The 16,522-nt window shown below is 34.7% G+C and overlaps 1 protein-coding gene across 7 annotated transcripts in view; it reads right to left on the bottom strand.

Moving 5' to 3' along the window:
- The window catches only part of mgrn1b (mahogunin, ring finger 1b), a 25,755-nt gene extending 9,233 nt beyond the window's left edge, over positions 1–16,522 (bottom strand). For 6 of the 7 annotated variants that reach the window (XR_015479835.1, XR_015479836.1, XR_015479837.1 and 3 more), the window contains exons 1-12: positions 15,925–16,466; positions 14,913–15,031; positions 13,058–13,146; positions 12,797–12,943; positions 11,099–11,216; positions 10,874–10,940; positions 10,560–10,603; positions 10,421–10,468; positions 10,265–10,333; positions 8,906–9,065; positions 8,698–8,807; positions 6,384–6,598 (exon numbers count right to left, since the gene is read on the bottom strand). Coding sequence is in view for 2 of the 7 variants with exons in the window: in XM_087242730.1 (XP_087098856.1) it covers positions 6,384–6,598; positions 8,698–8,807; positions 8,906–9,065; positions 10,265–10,333; positions 10,421–10,468; positions 10,560–10,603; positions 10,874–10,940; positions 11,099–11,216; positions 12,797–12,943; positions 13,058–13,146; positions 14,913–15,031; positions 15,925–16,012 (1,274 nt within the window). In the remaining 5 variants the exon portion in view is untranslated. 7 annotated transcript variants of the gene reach the window in all.

Genomic DNA, 16,522 nt, shown 5'->3' with positions numbered 1-16,522 from the left:
TCATTTCTGTTATATATACCTACAAACTTAAATTTCAAAAAAATTCAATATTTTATTTAGAAACTTACACTAATAGGATTCCACTGTGGATGTCACATTTGTGTCTATGCTCATATATAGATTAGTAAAACACATTTTTTTTGGCTTGGTCAGATTTACTCAACTACACCTTAAGTCCTACACAGGGATATTTTTGCCGTTTGAGCTTTAAGAATAGAGACATTAAAACTCAATTCTAATAGAATTCATTATGCAGTGAATAAACACCAGTGTTGCCAAACTGATTTTGATCTTTGATATATCAGATATATTAGGTTTACTAATTGTGGCATTAAAATATTTTATTCAAATAAATGTGTATTCTACCAGTGATCGAAAACTACTAGAATGTTTAAAGAGACTTTAAGGCCCTATCATATACCTGGCGCAAAAAGGCGCAAGATGTGTTTGGCGCGATTTGTTGCTATTTTCAGACCAGCGCAACCCAAATTTGTATGTTTGCACCAAGTTGTTTAAAAGCAAATCCATTTGCAACACTTTACGAACTCATGGGTGTTCCGGTCTAAAAAAGGAGGAGTGTTAAGGTGCATTGTTGCTATTTTGAGAAACTGAAATAGATTGTGCCAACTAAAAGATGGTCTAAAGCAGTGTTTCTCAACTGGTGGGTCAGGTCGCAGGAACATTTTCAGTGGGTCGATCAAAAAACAAAAGTTAAATTTTTAAATAATTTTGCTTATATCTGACTTTTATTTTGAAATGCGCATGCAACAACCGTACCGTATGACACATGAAATTTCATTTAATTATAGCAACAAATATGTCGAAGCGCAAGTACGACCTCGAATATGTAAAGTATGGATTTACATATATTGACGACAAAAAAGAACAGCAAGACAGCAAGAAGGTGGCTGGGTCGCTGGTTCGAGCCTTGCCTCAGTTGGCATTTCTGTGTGGAGTTTGCATGTTCTCTCTGCAGTCGCGTGGGTTTCCTCCGGGTGCTCCGGTTTCCCCCACAGTCCAAAGACATGCGGTACAGGTGAATTGGGTAAGCTAAATTGTCCGTAGTATATGAGTATGTCTGTGTGGTGATGTTTCCCAGAGATAGGTTGCGGCTGGAGGGGCATCTGCAGCGTAAAAACTTGCTGGAAAAGTTGCCGGTTCATTCCGCTGTGGAGACCCCGGATTATTAAAGGGGCTAAGCCGACAAGAAAACGATTGAATGAATGTTCTGTTCAACAGGATCATGTGTTAATGTTTTATTAACAGTTCAGTTTAGTTAATAGTAACTGAACCTTTACTTACCCTAACCACTGTTCAATTTGATATTTTTATTCTGTAATATTACTATAATTTAATTCATTTTGATTTATTCATCACTACTTGTTTATGTTAACAAATAAATACAAATGAATTATAATTCCGAAATGATATTTTAGTTCCTAAAAATTTGGGTCGCGGCTTGATGACCATGTAAAAATGTGGGTCCCATGGCCAAACCAGTTGAGAACCACTGGTCTAAAGTCCAGCTCAGATCACATCAGTTATGCGCTTATGCAGGTCTAAATGCTTACGCATTGCTTAATACACACAGGATGTACACACAGGATATTTTCTACATAATTATAAAAACCACTGCCTTCATGCCCTCTTCATCTTAGGGGGCCTTTTCCTGTTTATTCATGATAATTTGCTTTTTTACAATTTGTATTATTATTAGCAGTGTTATTTATTATACGTATATTTATATTTGTTTTAATAAAAACAAATCTTACACAAAACAAGTTTAGATTTCTCCACCTGTCGAATTTTGTAGACGTATGCATCAACATAGGGGGCAAAAGAATAGATGCGTGTTTGGATATAACTCCAAAGTGTTTTTTGACCACACTTCATTATTATTGTTCATTTTGTTTCTTTGATGGAAATTAGAACTGAATTTAGAAATAGTTTCAAAACAAATCTTTGCGCTTAACAAACTAAGGCCGCATTTACACCAATTCATTTTCGTTTTAAAACGCATAAGTTTTGCTACGGTTGAGCCATCCGTCTACACTTTGTCGGAGTTCTCCAGCACCGAAAACGGAGCGTTTCGAAGAAGCTGAAGAGGCAGTTTTCATTCTAAAACGCTGCTGCTCCGTCTCAGTGTGGATGTGAGAAAACGGAGACACCTAAAAAAAGAGGCGGGGCTGCAGATTTTCACCTCTCTGATTGAGGCTTTTCCTCGATATTAAGTAGCCTACACACAGTTCAGTCTCGCATCCTCTCCTTGTAAGTTCAGACTTCGCAAGTTTGATATGGAAAACAGAATCTTCAAAGGGAACAGTGTACTTTATAACCTTATTCACATCATCCTGGCTACGTTGTTTAACTTTCTCAGCAATAAAATGAAAACATGACTTAAGGAACTGCCTAATATATTTTCATTTTGATATTAACAACTGAACAGCCAGCAGAAATGTTGAGGCGTTGTGCTGCATATATGAGCGTCATCTTCACTGTGTGCATATTTATAATAAAACAGAGCCTATATAACATCACTGCCTTGATGTTATATAGCATTCTGCTTTGCTGAATGTCAGTTTTAATAATCAATAATAGCCATTATGAAAGTATAACGCACAATAAGTTTATGCATTATAGGAAATAAAGGCAAACAATCAGTCAATATACAGAATGTACGTGGTAACATTAATCATTAACTTCTCTTTGCGCTCAGCCAAAACACGTTACCTGAGAACAAAGATTCAAAAGACCAAAGTTGGGTATATGTCGTTAGATAAAGACAACAAGATTAATTAAATATCACGTTTAGCAAATATAGTGAGATTAGATCCAGCGGGAGATGCTTGATGAGCAGTCCGACCAGCACAGCCCTCATCTGGGTAGAAATGCTGCAGCGCTTGCCCGAGAGTGTGTGTGTGGTCACGTGATGTGCGTTTTCAGTGTTTAAGTGTAGACGGAGAGCTGTTCAGAAACGCTGGGTAAAACGCTAGTGTGGACGCGGATTATTTTCATTCTAAAACATCGTTTTAAAACTAAAACGCACTTGTAAATGGGGCCTGAATTAAATATGTAGGGTGCGTGGCTGTGCAAGGCCTGCAGCTGTGGCTGTTTTGCATAGTAACTGTTAGCAGGATTTGCTAAATAACAACTAAAACAATCCATTTCACTTAAACTTTATAATATTTATATACATTACATTTTGATGACTTTAATATGTTTAATGTATGCAAATATGTCAAATGTATTCAAACCGTTTTAAAAATGATCACCATAATCTGCCAAAGGATTTGGTTCATCAACTGTCATCAGCTGAAGGTAAGATGACTTTATTTATGAAAATTAAATGTTTGCCATTACAAATATACTGTAATATATATATATATATATATATATATATATATATATATATATATATATATATATATATATATGTGTGTGTGTGTGTGTGTGTGTGTGTATATATGTGTGTGTGTGTATGTATATATATATATATGTGTGTGTGTGTATGTATATATATATATATATATATATGTGTGTGTGTGTGTATGTATATATATATGTGTGTGTGTGTCTGTGTGTGTATGTATATATATTTTTATATATACTGCTTATAAACTGTATAATGCATTCAAGGATGTAAAATACAAGTTTTTACATATGGGAATGTCATATTTTAAGTTCAGGGATTGAGCTAGTTTTGATTGTCCATTGGGCTACTTTTATTTTAAAAACCTGGCAACACTGATGGACACTGACTGAAGACATGTTTTTGATTTTTCACAAAGGTGAGCGATACGCTCAGCCATCTCACACACTAATAAAACAGATTTTCTGATTTAATCAGAGCTAATAAATATCACCATCTCCACCATACCTAGCTAAAACAGGAAGCTGGAATATGAATCCACCAAAACATGCTTCCTGAGATACTGCACATATTTTCCTTACTGCAGCAATGACAACAGGATGTTTCGCAAAAGGCCAAGCCGAGTTTTACGGAAAGGGGAAGTCAATGACCTGCTATAACACGACTAATGCAGGAAGTTCCACTCATGACTGGCCATAAGCCGTCTATTATAGTTCTGAGCACGCAAAGATCACTTATGAAGAAATGTTACAGATGTCACTAAACAGTTTTGTTTCCTTTCCTGAGTTAATGCATTTCATGTTTCCTACTAAAACAGGAAGTTCGGATATAGAGAGGTACATGCTGAACGTGTGACCTTCCAATTTCAGACACAGTGTACATATAAGAGTGCACCCTTCACAAATCTATCATTTAAATTAGTATTTTATATAGGATGCTAATATTTCATTTTTGCATATAGATTTGATTCGTCTGTACTGTAGCCAAATCTGGAGCTTATCTAAAAAAAAATTTAAGATTTAAGAGATTAAGTTTCTTTTTTTTTGGCAACATTTAAATGTTATATTTTTCTATTTCTAAATATGTTTGAGGACTAAATGTTATTTTAATAAATATATCCGTTTAATAAATCTGTAAATGCACCAAAATGTATGACAAAATATTCATTTTGATCAATGAAATGAAATTGATCAAAATATTCATTTTCAAAATAAAGTGTACTCATTTATACTGAATACTATGTACATATGTAGGCATGTATTTAAGTAAACAAAATTTCAATAAAATTTTTTCTACTTTCTATTTTAAAATGAATCCTGAACAAGATTTACATAAAAATAACCAGTATTACTTTTTAACATCAACAATAATGAGAAAAAGTTCTTGGCCATCACATCATCATATAAGAATGATTTAGTAAAGAATTATGTGACACTAAAATACATAGAAATTAACATTTTAAATAGTAAAGAATATTACAGTACATTTTCTACTTAATTTTTGGTCAAATTATTGCAGCTTTGGTAAATCTTATACCAAATATATATCTTAAGTATAATATTTGGGTTTTTTTAATCCATAAAAATCCTTAATTAATAATTATTTAAAATAATTACTAAAAACAATAATTACATTTAATCAATTATAACTTAATTAAGCAACTCTTTAAAATTAATACCTCATTTTATTCCTATTAAATATAGATGAAATTATGTGATTATTCCTTTAGTTATGAGAGTAAAATACATAGTAATTATAATTATTATCCTTTTGAGAATTACACTCCATTATACAAAATAATGTGCTTCTGTCACAATGTTTGAAAAAAAAAAAAACTTAATATTTCTGTGTATAATATCACTCAGACTGTTACACTCAGAGTTGAATGTTATTTACAGCATTGCTTATTTATCCAGAAACTGAAACAAAAATCAGCGTTTTTGCACTACACATGAATTAATAAATTTATTCACAACTAGATTCTGTTCATTAAAGTAAGGAAAGACAAAAGAAACGAAAGAATTAAGGAAAGAAGGAAGGAATTAAGGAAGGAAGAAAGGAAAGAAAGAAAGAAAGAAAGAAAGAAAGAAAGAAAGAAAGAAAGAAAGAAAGAAAGAAAGAAAGAAAGAAAGAAAGAAAGAAAGAAAGAAAGAAAGAAAGAAAGAAAAAGAGGGAAGGAAGGAATTAAGTAAGAAATAAGCAAGAAAAGGAAAGAAGAAAAGAAGAGGGAAAGAAGGAAAGAAGGAAGGGAGGGAGGGAGGAAGAAAGAAAGGAAGGAAAAAATAAAGAAAAAAATGAAGAAAACAAAGAAAGGAATTAAAGGAGGAAGGAATGAAAAATGGAGAAAGAAAGGAAGGAAAAGGAAGGAAGGAAGGAATTAAGAAAGGAAGGGAGAAAGGGAGGGAGGAAGGAAGGAATAAAAGAATGAATAAAGGAAGGAAGGATGGGAAAATGGAGAAAGGAAGAAAAAAAGGAAGGAATTAAGAAAGTAAAGGAGAAATGGAGGAAGGAAAGAATAAAGACAGGAAGGAAGGAAGATATTAAGGAATAAGCAAAAAAAGGGAGGAAGGAAGGAAGGAAGGGAGAAAGGGAGGAAAGAAGGAAGGAAGGTAGGAACAAACGAACAAAGGAAAGGAAGGGAGAAAGGGAAGAAGGAAGGAAGGAAGGAAGGAAGGAAGGAAGGAAGGAAGGAAGGAAGGAAGGAAGTGAGAGGGAGGAAAGAAGTAAGGAAGGTAGGAACAAACAAACAAACAAAGGAAAGGAAGGGAGAAATGGAAGAAGGAAGGAAGAGAGAAGGGAAGGAAAAGCCAAGAAATTAAGGGAGGAAGGAAGGAAAGAAGAAGGGAAGGAGGAAGTAAGAAAGAAAAAAAGGAAGGAAGGAAGGAAAAAAGGAAGGAATGAAGAAAGAAAGAAAGAAAGAAAGAAAGAAAGAAAGAAAGAAAGAAAGAAAGAAAATCATTTGGCCCTAATGTTGTTGCCAAAATACTTGTTTGGTGGGGGGGGCGGGGTCTACCTGTCAGGTGATTTGCTGACTTTGCTCTTCTGTCCTGCACTGTCTCCAGAGTGATCAGGTGAGCTGAGCTGCCGGCTCTCTCCACTCAGACTGCCAGAAAAGTTGATCTCGTCATACAGAGGTGCTGAGGGAACGCCAGGAGAAACAGCACCCATACCGTTCAATGCCTCCAGCAGAGAGATGGGCTCGAAACCTGGAGGAACCGAGTCTGAGCTCTGGGGGAACACACAAAACTTCTGAATAACACCATGAAATCATGTCAAGACAGAGCATTCATTCATTCTTTCATTTTCTTGTCGGCTTAGTCCCTTTATTAATCTGGGGTTGCCACAGCAGAATGAACCGCCAACTTATCCAGCATATGTTTTACACAGCGGATGCCCTTCCAGCTGCAACCCATCACTGGGAAACATCCATACACTCATACACTACAGACAATTTAGCTTACATACAATTCTTAAGTGTTTTTGAGATAAATTATTTGTTTATTGTTCAATCCTCTTATATTTGTATTAAACAATCAAGTTAACCTCAAGGAATGTGGAACTGCATTTGATATTTCAATAATATCTTTAAATAAATTAGGTTAATTTCAGTTTAGTTTTTGTTTGTTTAGTTTATGTTGTGTTAACTTTAGTTAGCTTTTATTTTTTGAACATTTGTTTACTTCTTATACATTTAGATTCGGTATTAGCAATTGTAGTATTCCTACTTCTGACTGTATGTCTATGTTCTGAAAAGCTCCTTGATTGTGTCCGTGTTCATCGTTTGATTTAATTAAACTCAAATAAAACAAAACATATTTGTTTATTTTCAGTTTCTTTTTCAAAAGTGAAGCGTGTGAAACAAATAACAGAGTAGCTGAAAGAAACAGTCAAAATGAAACTACGCATATGTATACCTGCGAGCAGGATCGGGACAAAACTTAAATACTGCGATTGGGAGGAGGAGAAAATAATAGATGTTTTTGTGGAAGTGGGACAGAATCTTGCAGGAGCTGGACTAAAAATGCCTAAAGCCTAGCTTATATTTTGGCAGATTAAGATCCATCTCCAGCAATGTTCATCTAAACATGCGCTTACAGGCTGCTGAGCCCTAACAAGCAGAAAACTCTTTCAGATATTTCCCTCGGACACAAGTGGAGTGCTTAGTAATTAGGAAAATAACAATTTCTGCTAATTATTCTTTTATTTCAGTTTGTATTTAGTCTTAGTTTTTTTATTTATTGTATTTAAGTCAGCGAAAAGTTTTTGACCAATAGTTTTTATTTACGTAAATAACAAATCATTTTGGATAAATATTGTACAATAGTGACCAGTGGTGAAAAAGAGTACTGAGAAATCATACTCAAGTAAAAGTACTATTACTTGCCTAAAAATGTAGTGCAAGTAGAGTAAAAGTATCTGTTGTAAATATTACTCAAAGTATGAGTAAAAAGAGTGGTGAGTGTTACGCTTTAAAAAGCTGATACGTTTACATGTAATTTGTGCATGTGTGTGTAAACGTAACATTCTGTAGTGCATCGAGTTATTGCCCAGCAGGCACACAACATCATAAGACATTAACATTTGGTTAGATTTAGGTTGTGATGTCAGGTGACCAAAAATCAATGTCTAGCCAGCGTCTAAGGACAATGTTATTTGTTCAATAACATCAAATGACGTGGATGTTGGGTTGACTTTAGATTGTGTTGGAAAGTGAACAAAATCCAATGTCGAGCCAACATCTAAAACCAACGTCATATTGGCATCAAATCTGACACTTTCATGATTTTCATGGAAAAACAAAATGAAACAACCCCACGACACTCGGGTACAACTTCGTTCTGACGTCATGTTGACATCTTGTGCCTGCTGGGTGTTTAAGGCCATTTTGATCATCATACAGCAAACATCCGTCATCTTCTCATCAGTGACATGCATCTTAACAGTCTCTGGGTCTATGTGTGTAAAGATTTTGGAAACAAGTAAACATCAATTCATATACTATATATTTGAATAGCATTAATATATTTCTTTTGATCAACCTTATATTGAGATTATGAGGCGATACACCTTCTATGTGAGATTTGATTGGACAGGAATCACAGGATTGATTTTTCTGATCTCCATAGACAAGAAAAAATAAAGTAGTGACTGCAGGTTGAAGGAAAGTAGTGGAGTAAAAGTACTGATTGCTGCACTAAAAATGGACTCAAAGGAAAGTACACATTTTTAAAACTACTTACTAAATTACAATTCCCGAGAAAAACTACTCAATTACAGTAATTTGAGTATTTGTAATTAGTTACTTTACACCACTGATAGTGACATACCGAGTGCTCATCATGGTCCATGCTCTGAGCCAGAACTGGACTGAAGGAAACAGGAGAAAGAGCTCCAGGCTTCTTTCTTACAGCTCGGATCTGAAGAAGAGCTCGAAATGCTGGAGACGCACAAGAAAAGCTCTTCAACATATGAAGATCAACTCAGCTATTCTGTCCTTTTGTTAATATATAGAATCATATGAGAGCATATACATACGCAGTCTGCAGATGGGACAGTTGTTGGCCTGGTAGCGTAGAGTATCAGCACAGGAGTTACACAGACACAAATGTCTACAGGGCAAAATCAGAGTGTCCCGCAGATCTGACAGACACACCACACACTCATTGCTGTTGTCACTGTTCTCGTCATCTGACGGCTGAAATGACATAAGGTATTACAAACATTAAACAAAATGTTCAAAACCTATGATCCATGCAAAAATGTATTTTATATAAACAATTATATATAATATGTAATCATTTAAAAACATCAAGCATGATTCAATCATAGCCTTTAATATCTACACTGCAAAAAAAAAAGCTTTTCTTAGAGATTTAGTCTTGTTTCTAGACCAATTATCAAAATATTCTTAGACCAAGACACATTTTCGAGACAAGCAATAGATATTGTCTATAATATGCCAAATAGACAATGACATGCCAAAATTAAGTGAGTCTTTCTATAATACTATGATTATTAATTAAGCAAAATAATCTTATGTCAAATTGTTTTGCTTCTATATTTCTAAAATCATTCTAGGACTCTCATTTAGAGGGCTTCCAAATATCACTGTTGTATGTACATGTTTCTGTAAAATAAAACTCATTTCTAATGTTCTAAATGTCTTTTCATGATTTGAATACATCCATGAATAAAAGTATTTTAACCTTTTTATCAAAACATTTTAGCAGCGTATGTCACTTTGCACACATAAAATATTTAGCCAACAACACCTAATATTTATAACATAAAAATCAGAATCTGAGAATGACCCCTAAAGGATGTGACACTGTGAAAATGGAAAATAGCAGAAATAAATTGCATATAAAATAGGTTTGAAACAAAAATAAGCAATATTTACTTTATTCATTCATTCATTCATTCATTTTCTTGTCAGCTTAGTCCCTTTATTAATCTGGGGTCGCCACAGCGGAATGAACCGCCAACTTATCCAGCAGGTTTTTACGCAGCGGATACCCTTCCAGCCGCAACCCATCAATGGGAAACATCCACACACACACACCATGGACAATTTAGCCTACCCAATTCACCTGTACCGCATGTCTTTAGACTGTGGGGGAAACCAGAGCACCTGGAGGAAACCCACGCAAACGAAGGGAGGACATGCAAACTCCACACAGAATCTGAGCCGAGGTTCGAAACAGCGACCCAGCGACCTTCTTGCTGTGAGGCGACAGCACTACCTACTGCGCCACTACGTCACCCTCAATATTTACTTTCTTTTTAAAAATCAAAAAAATCCAACATTTCTAAACATTAAAAATCTGAATTATACCAAACCATTGGCTAATTGATGAATAACATAATGAAAATGAACAACAATCCTCTTTTCACCTTTGTTTCCTGATTATTTTTGTTCTCAATTCCATAAATCTCCTGTAACAAATAACTAACACGATCCACCTGTAGCAAAAAAACAAAAAAAAATGGCCATTATGAAAACATCTATTGCTCTATTTTATACTTCATTTAAAATAAAAACAGACTCACTATTTGTTTCTGCTTCAAAGGTTTCACTGAGAAACTGCCATCGACATGCTGTATTAAACAAAATTATCATCAGAAATTCACAAAAAAAAAGAACAGCAAAGATTTAGAAATCAAATGCACGAAATAATATAAAACTCACTCTTTCAAATGCTGCAAGCAGTACATGAGCATGTCCAAAACAATCTGAAACAAAAATAAATACAAGAAATGACAGCCGTAAGCAAACACTGCTGTTTCTTTTCTTGGATTATTTGGGCAACACCAAGTCTATAAATCTCTTTCTTGTGTCTTTTTTTGCACAAATAACCACAAATATGATCAGTGTGCAGTGTCAAGTTGGACTGATGTGTTGTTCTCATCTGACAAAGTGGCAATTAAACCCTGTAATTTTTGTGCCTCTGCAAAATATAAAACAAAACATTGTGCCTCTATAATTAAGTCATGACGACATACCGTCTCCTTCATCAACCACAGCCTGAATCACCATGGGAAAAACACCTCGGTCCAAATCAAAGTTGAGCTTCAACAAAAAGAAAAGAATAATAAGTACATAAGTCACGCAACATTGATATGTTCGTTATTGTATTGCAAAGAGGTCCAATCAATTTCTTAAAAAAACAAAATGAAATTGCGCATCAGAGGCTAGTGACTGTAATAAAACAGACTGAAGATACTTACATCTTCTTCCTTCCATTCAGAGAAATCAATCTTGAAGGATGGCAGGGTAAACTGCTGGCTAACCCCTCTTTTGTAATATACAGTTTCAGAGACCAGCGCAGGGCTTTTTGGGCTGTATCTTTAGAAGGAAAATATACTGTTAGTACATAAATGTTATATATTATATTGCTATTCAGGGAAACATCAATATCCAAACATTTAATTCAAAATCAATACATTTTTAATGTCCATTTAGGCATTATTATTGATTATAAATTATGTTAGAAACCACACATTAATCAAGTAAAAACCGTCACTTCTGGGGTGTGGTACATTCCCTTTCCGTAGGGAATCTGTAATTGTAAATTTGTTTCGGGATTTGTAAAAGTGTTTTGCGTCTTGTTAATCTGTTTTCTAAAATGTAAATTTGTTTCGTCCTTTGTGAAATTGTTTTTCCTATGTAATTGTGTCTAATAAGTAAAAATGTTTTTCAAAATGTAAATTTGTCTCGAGCTTTGTAAAAGTGTTTCACACCTTGTAATGTTGTTTCGCACTTCCCGGCCACCGTAATTAGCCTATATACAATTAATTTTGTTTGTTAAGCGCAAAGATTTTTCTTTCAAAACTATTTCTAAATTCAGTTCTAATTTCCAGCAAACGAATAAATGAACAATAATAACAAAGTGTGTTCAAAAAACTGAGTTATATTCAAATACACATGCTGTGCCCCATATGGTCTAAAACCTGACAGGTGGGCAAATCTAGGCTTGTTTTTAATAAAACAAATATAAATATGGATATAATAAATAATACTGCTAATAATGATAACATTAAACAAAAGAAAACTATCTATCTATCTATCTATCTATCTATCTATCTATCTATCTAAAAACAAAAAAAAGAGCAATGAGTATTGTTTTACTAATTATTATGAACCAACAACAAAATTAATAAATTTGCATTCTTTAAAATTTGTAGATTTAGTTGAATCATGTACAGCTCGGAAATTGTACAAAATTTTAAATAAGTTATTTTCCCAATAGCATTCAATGGCTACTCAAAATAAAGGAAGGTCCATAAAATGTCATTTGAATTTATGCATTTAAAAAAAGGGCGATAATTAATGTAAAAATAATGTGTTTAATATTCTGTCTAATAGATAAACATATAGAGTAATGTGATAAGGATTATAGATTTTGTCATTTTCTTTATGAATCAAAAAAGTATAAATGAGGTGATCATTATATGACACTATATAAAAACTATGAACGTTAAGAATTAGAGTCAAACTGATCAGAATACTGTAGTAATTATTGGAATGTGTATTTTTTACATGTACTTTTGGAATTATGTTTAAACATTTTGGGATATGACTAATCTAATTTTGTTTATTCTATTTCATCAAATGTAGTTTAAAGTCGTAGGGTAGGCATAACAATCAAGGTTTCGGCTTATTCCTTTTTCACTTGGTTCATTTCAGTTGGTTCTATTTATTTTTACTATGGTTATTTATTTATTTATAAATATATGGAAGTGATAACAAAAAAAATAAATAAATGAATTAATATTCTAACAAAACTAAGACCTTGCATTACATTATTTTGTCATTAACAGTTTACAAACTGAAATGCATGTCAAAATGCAAAAAGGAAAAATATAAATCACCATATCTGCTTCATTGTAGCTTTAAAAATTTGCAACTACAACTAAAGATCTTACATCGCCATCCCATTGGAGAACTCCTCAAAGGCCTGACAGTAGAGAGTGATGGCCACCCGTGCATCAGAGTCAAAGGTGAACTCCACTCCATACATGGCCCTTGGCTTTACTCCTTCATCAGTAGGAGTATCAGCATCATCTTTATACCTACAATCACACAAATTTAAAACAAATACACAAATGATCAAGAGAAATGCAACTATACTCAGCACTGAGATTATTTTCACTCAGACTACCAGCGATATGATGTTCATACAGTACCTGACCAATCGTAATGAGTCCTTTCTAATGTTGACAAGACTTCTCAATGTCTTGACTGGTTCATGCGGAGCTGGAGTAACATAGGGAAACTGCCAGAAATAAAAAAATATATATTACTCACATTTTAATATATCAGTATGCGTTTACTAAAACCATTTACAACAAAACAAATGTATCAAAAGTCTCATTCATAATATATAAAACATTTATAATAAGATATTACAAAGGGCTCTGTTATAATGAGAATATATAAGATTATAATGAGAGCAATCTTGATATCTAGTGCAATTTAACATTCCCCGCTAAATAAATGACACTTTTATTCACCATTTCATTCATTATCATTAATTTATTTAATGATTATACTAAAATAAACAGGAAATAGTTTTCTAATCAAATTAAATTCAGGCTAAAAAATAAACAAGGTATCAAGGTGCAAACATTTAGGGTGCTTTCACACCTATGAATCGATTCAGTTGTTCCGAAACAGAGATTACAATTGTTACATTGTTGCTCTTTGATCTTGGAGCAGTTCGCTTTCACACTGCAAGTTTCTAATCAGACCAAAAGAGCTAAAACAAGTCACATGCGAGCAAACTCTCCTTACATTGGTCAGAGTGTCAGGGTTTATTATGCAGCATCCCGTTAAGCTGTCAGGAGAGGTGGTGGTTTGGTGGTGATTGACAGGGTGCGCACGCGATGTGTCTGAGGAGAGATGCGGTGGGGAGGGGTGAGAAGGGTGCGCGACGATGCCTATTTGAGGATGGGAAGGGAGAGGCGAGATTACCGGGAGATCATCACTCGTTTGCGGGCATCCGGAGACTCGCGAAACTTCCCGCCATACTCATAATTCTCTCTTCATATAGCCGTAAGCCTATTACATATCCATAAAACACTGTGATATAACCGCGCACGGATCGGATCGCTTTCTCACTGTAATCGAACAGCTCCAGGGTTCGTTTCAATCGAGCCGAGACCACCTCAATCAAACAATCTCGGAGCGATTACTTTGGCGCGGAACAGAGTGCGATTGCCCTGTTCACATATGCCAAACGAACTGCGCTAACAGGGCAAACGAGACACGTTCCGAATAAAAAGTGTAGGTGTGAAAGCGCCCTTAGACTTTAAAACACTTGAAGAAATTAAAATCAGACGTTCTGATTGTTGTTGTCATTTTCAACTCTCTGGTCGGAGAAACTAGGTTGTTTGGAGCTGGTCTAGCATGACAGCATGACAGCACCTACTAGGGAAGTGGGTATAAAGGTAGCAAGACCCCAGTCAAATTGGTCAAATTTGGATAAACATCCTATGAATGTCACACAGAAAATATTGGCAAATAAAATTAGTTTTAATAAATCCATTTTCATCTCATCTCTCTTTAAAACAGACACCACATATACTAATATCACATTAATGATTTTTTTTTTTTTGTAATATACTGTGTGCAGCGCCACTGGCACAGTGGGTAACACAATCGCCTCACAGCAAGAAGGTTGCTGGTTCGAGCCTTAACTGGGTCAGTTGGCATTTCTGTGTGGAGTTTGCAGGTTCTCCCCGTGTTCGCGTGGGTTTCCTCAGGGTGCTCCGGTTTCCCCCACAGGTCAAAAACATGTAGTATAAGTGTAGTATAAGCTATATTATCCGTAGTGTGTGTGTGAATGAGTTTGTATAGATGTTTCCTAGTGAAGGGTTGCAGCTGTGTAAAACATATGCTGGATAAGTTGGTGGTTCATTCCGCTGTGGCGACCCAACATTAATAAAGGGACTAAGCTGAAAATAAATGAATGAATGAATGACTGTGTGCAGTCCTCATATATTTACAAGCAGAAAGTCAGAATCACTGATTTTACTGTACCTGCACTGGACGGTTGCCGAGAAAGTTGAGATCCATATTTTCCCCAAAAAGGTAACCCTCGGGATGAGGAGTGTCAAATTTTTCTCCACCCATGAAAAAGTGGCTGGCAAAATAGTTTCCTTGGGAAAAGAAAACAATAATTAACCAATATATGACACATCTAACCTAATGTTTGAACAGAAAAACACTATAAATACTGCATAATCTGTCTGGCCTTGTGTACAATAAAATAATCATAGCTGACATTCAGATTAGACAGTAGGGTTTACATAAATTTATGTAGCATTCCATAATGTTACATATAAATATAAAGTACTACTGTTATTCGTATTATGTGAATAAAAGAGTTGTATAACAATAAAAGCCTCTATTTGTATAACAATAAAAGCCTCTGACGTTTCAGTTTTAGTTTTTAAGAGAAGAACATTATTAGAAATTAAGTTTGGGACATGAATAAATAAAATGATAAAACATAGATTTATATTCTGACGCTAACTGTATTATTAATAAAATAACTGGAGGTAATATTGATGCATTGATAATTGTTTAATAAGTAAATCATTATTATTTATGTACTTTATTTATGTAGGACCATGGTTCTGTGAGACACGACTTGTCATTTCACTTTATGTCAACACATGCAGCGGAACAACAAAGCTCAACTTAAACTAATATTCTTGGTTGTAAGTGCAATTATTCTTATATTTGTAATTAATTTATATTTTCACTTCAAATAAGCCATTTTAATGTAGTTAAAGGTGTCTATTTTAAAATCCAACATCTGCTACTGGATACTAGTCAAATGTACTCTAATAGCCACTGTATGAATTATACTCTACTAATCATACTATAATTGACTTAACTTTTAGAATCACATCTGGTGAATCAATTGACAGCAATTGATTGACTAATTTATTATTATGGATATTAATCCAACTTATCTGAGATGATGAGTGTTTAACTCACAATGCAAGAGAAGACCAACAGCAGCTTTTATCAGCCTTAACGTTACCTGATTTTGGAGGATATCTGTATGCAGAATTGGCCTGGATGTCGATGTCTTCAACACCAGCGATTCTTCGACTGAGAATTGAACCCATTTCTCCAACTCAATCCGATCAGCACTAACGACAGCGGTTATTAATGGTGTACAACAACAGCTAGCCAGCTAATCGTAGCTGCGTAATGTCAGCAACGCTTCCGAACCGACTGCTTGTTCAATTTAACATGGCATGTAGTTAATTGACATTTCTTCTCTTCGGAGTCGAATCTGGTACAGTCGTGTTTATATGATGTTCAGTTCAGTCAGCTGGATCAGTCTTGACACTGGCTAACTGACTAGCAAGTCAGCATCTAGCCAGTTAGTTCATCTGTCACGAGCAGAGACTCAATAAAACAAGATGCAAAGAAGCACACCAGAAATAACAGTAAACTCTAAAAAGCAAGGTAAATGAGGCGAGGGAAGGATTTTGTCGTCTGGTTTGTTTTCGATTTAAAAGCAGCAGCTCCTTCGTGAAAACACAACACAAGGAAATCGTTGTTGCGATGCTTCCCTGCGAAAGTTGTAGCATATCGCCTCGTGATTGGCTGAGCTCGTCATGAGACCTATG

Source organism: Danio rerio, chromosome 3 (genome assembly GCF_052040795.2).
Source record: "Danio rerio strain M-AB ecotype USA chromosome 3, GRCz13ab, whole genome shotgun sequence".
NCBI lineage: Eukaryota > Metazoa > Chordata > Actinopteri > Cypriniformes > Danionidae > Danio > Danio rerio.
This window is presented reverse-complemented; position numbering and strand designations above follow the sequence as displayed.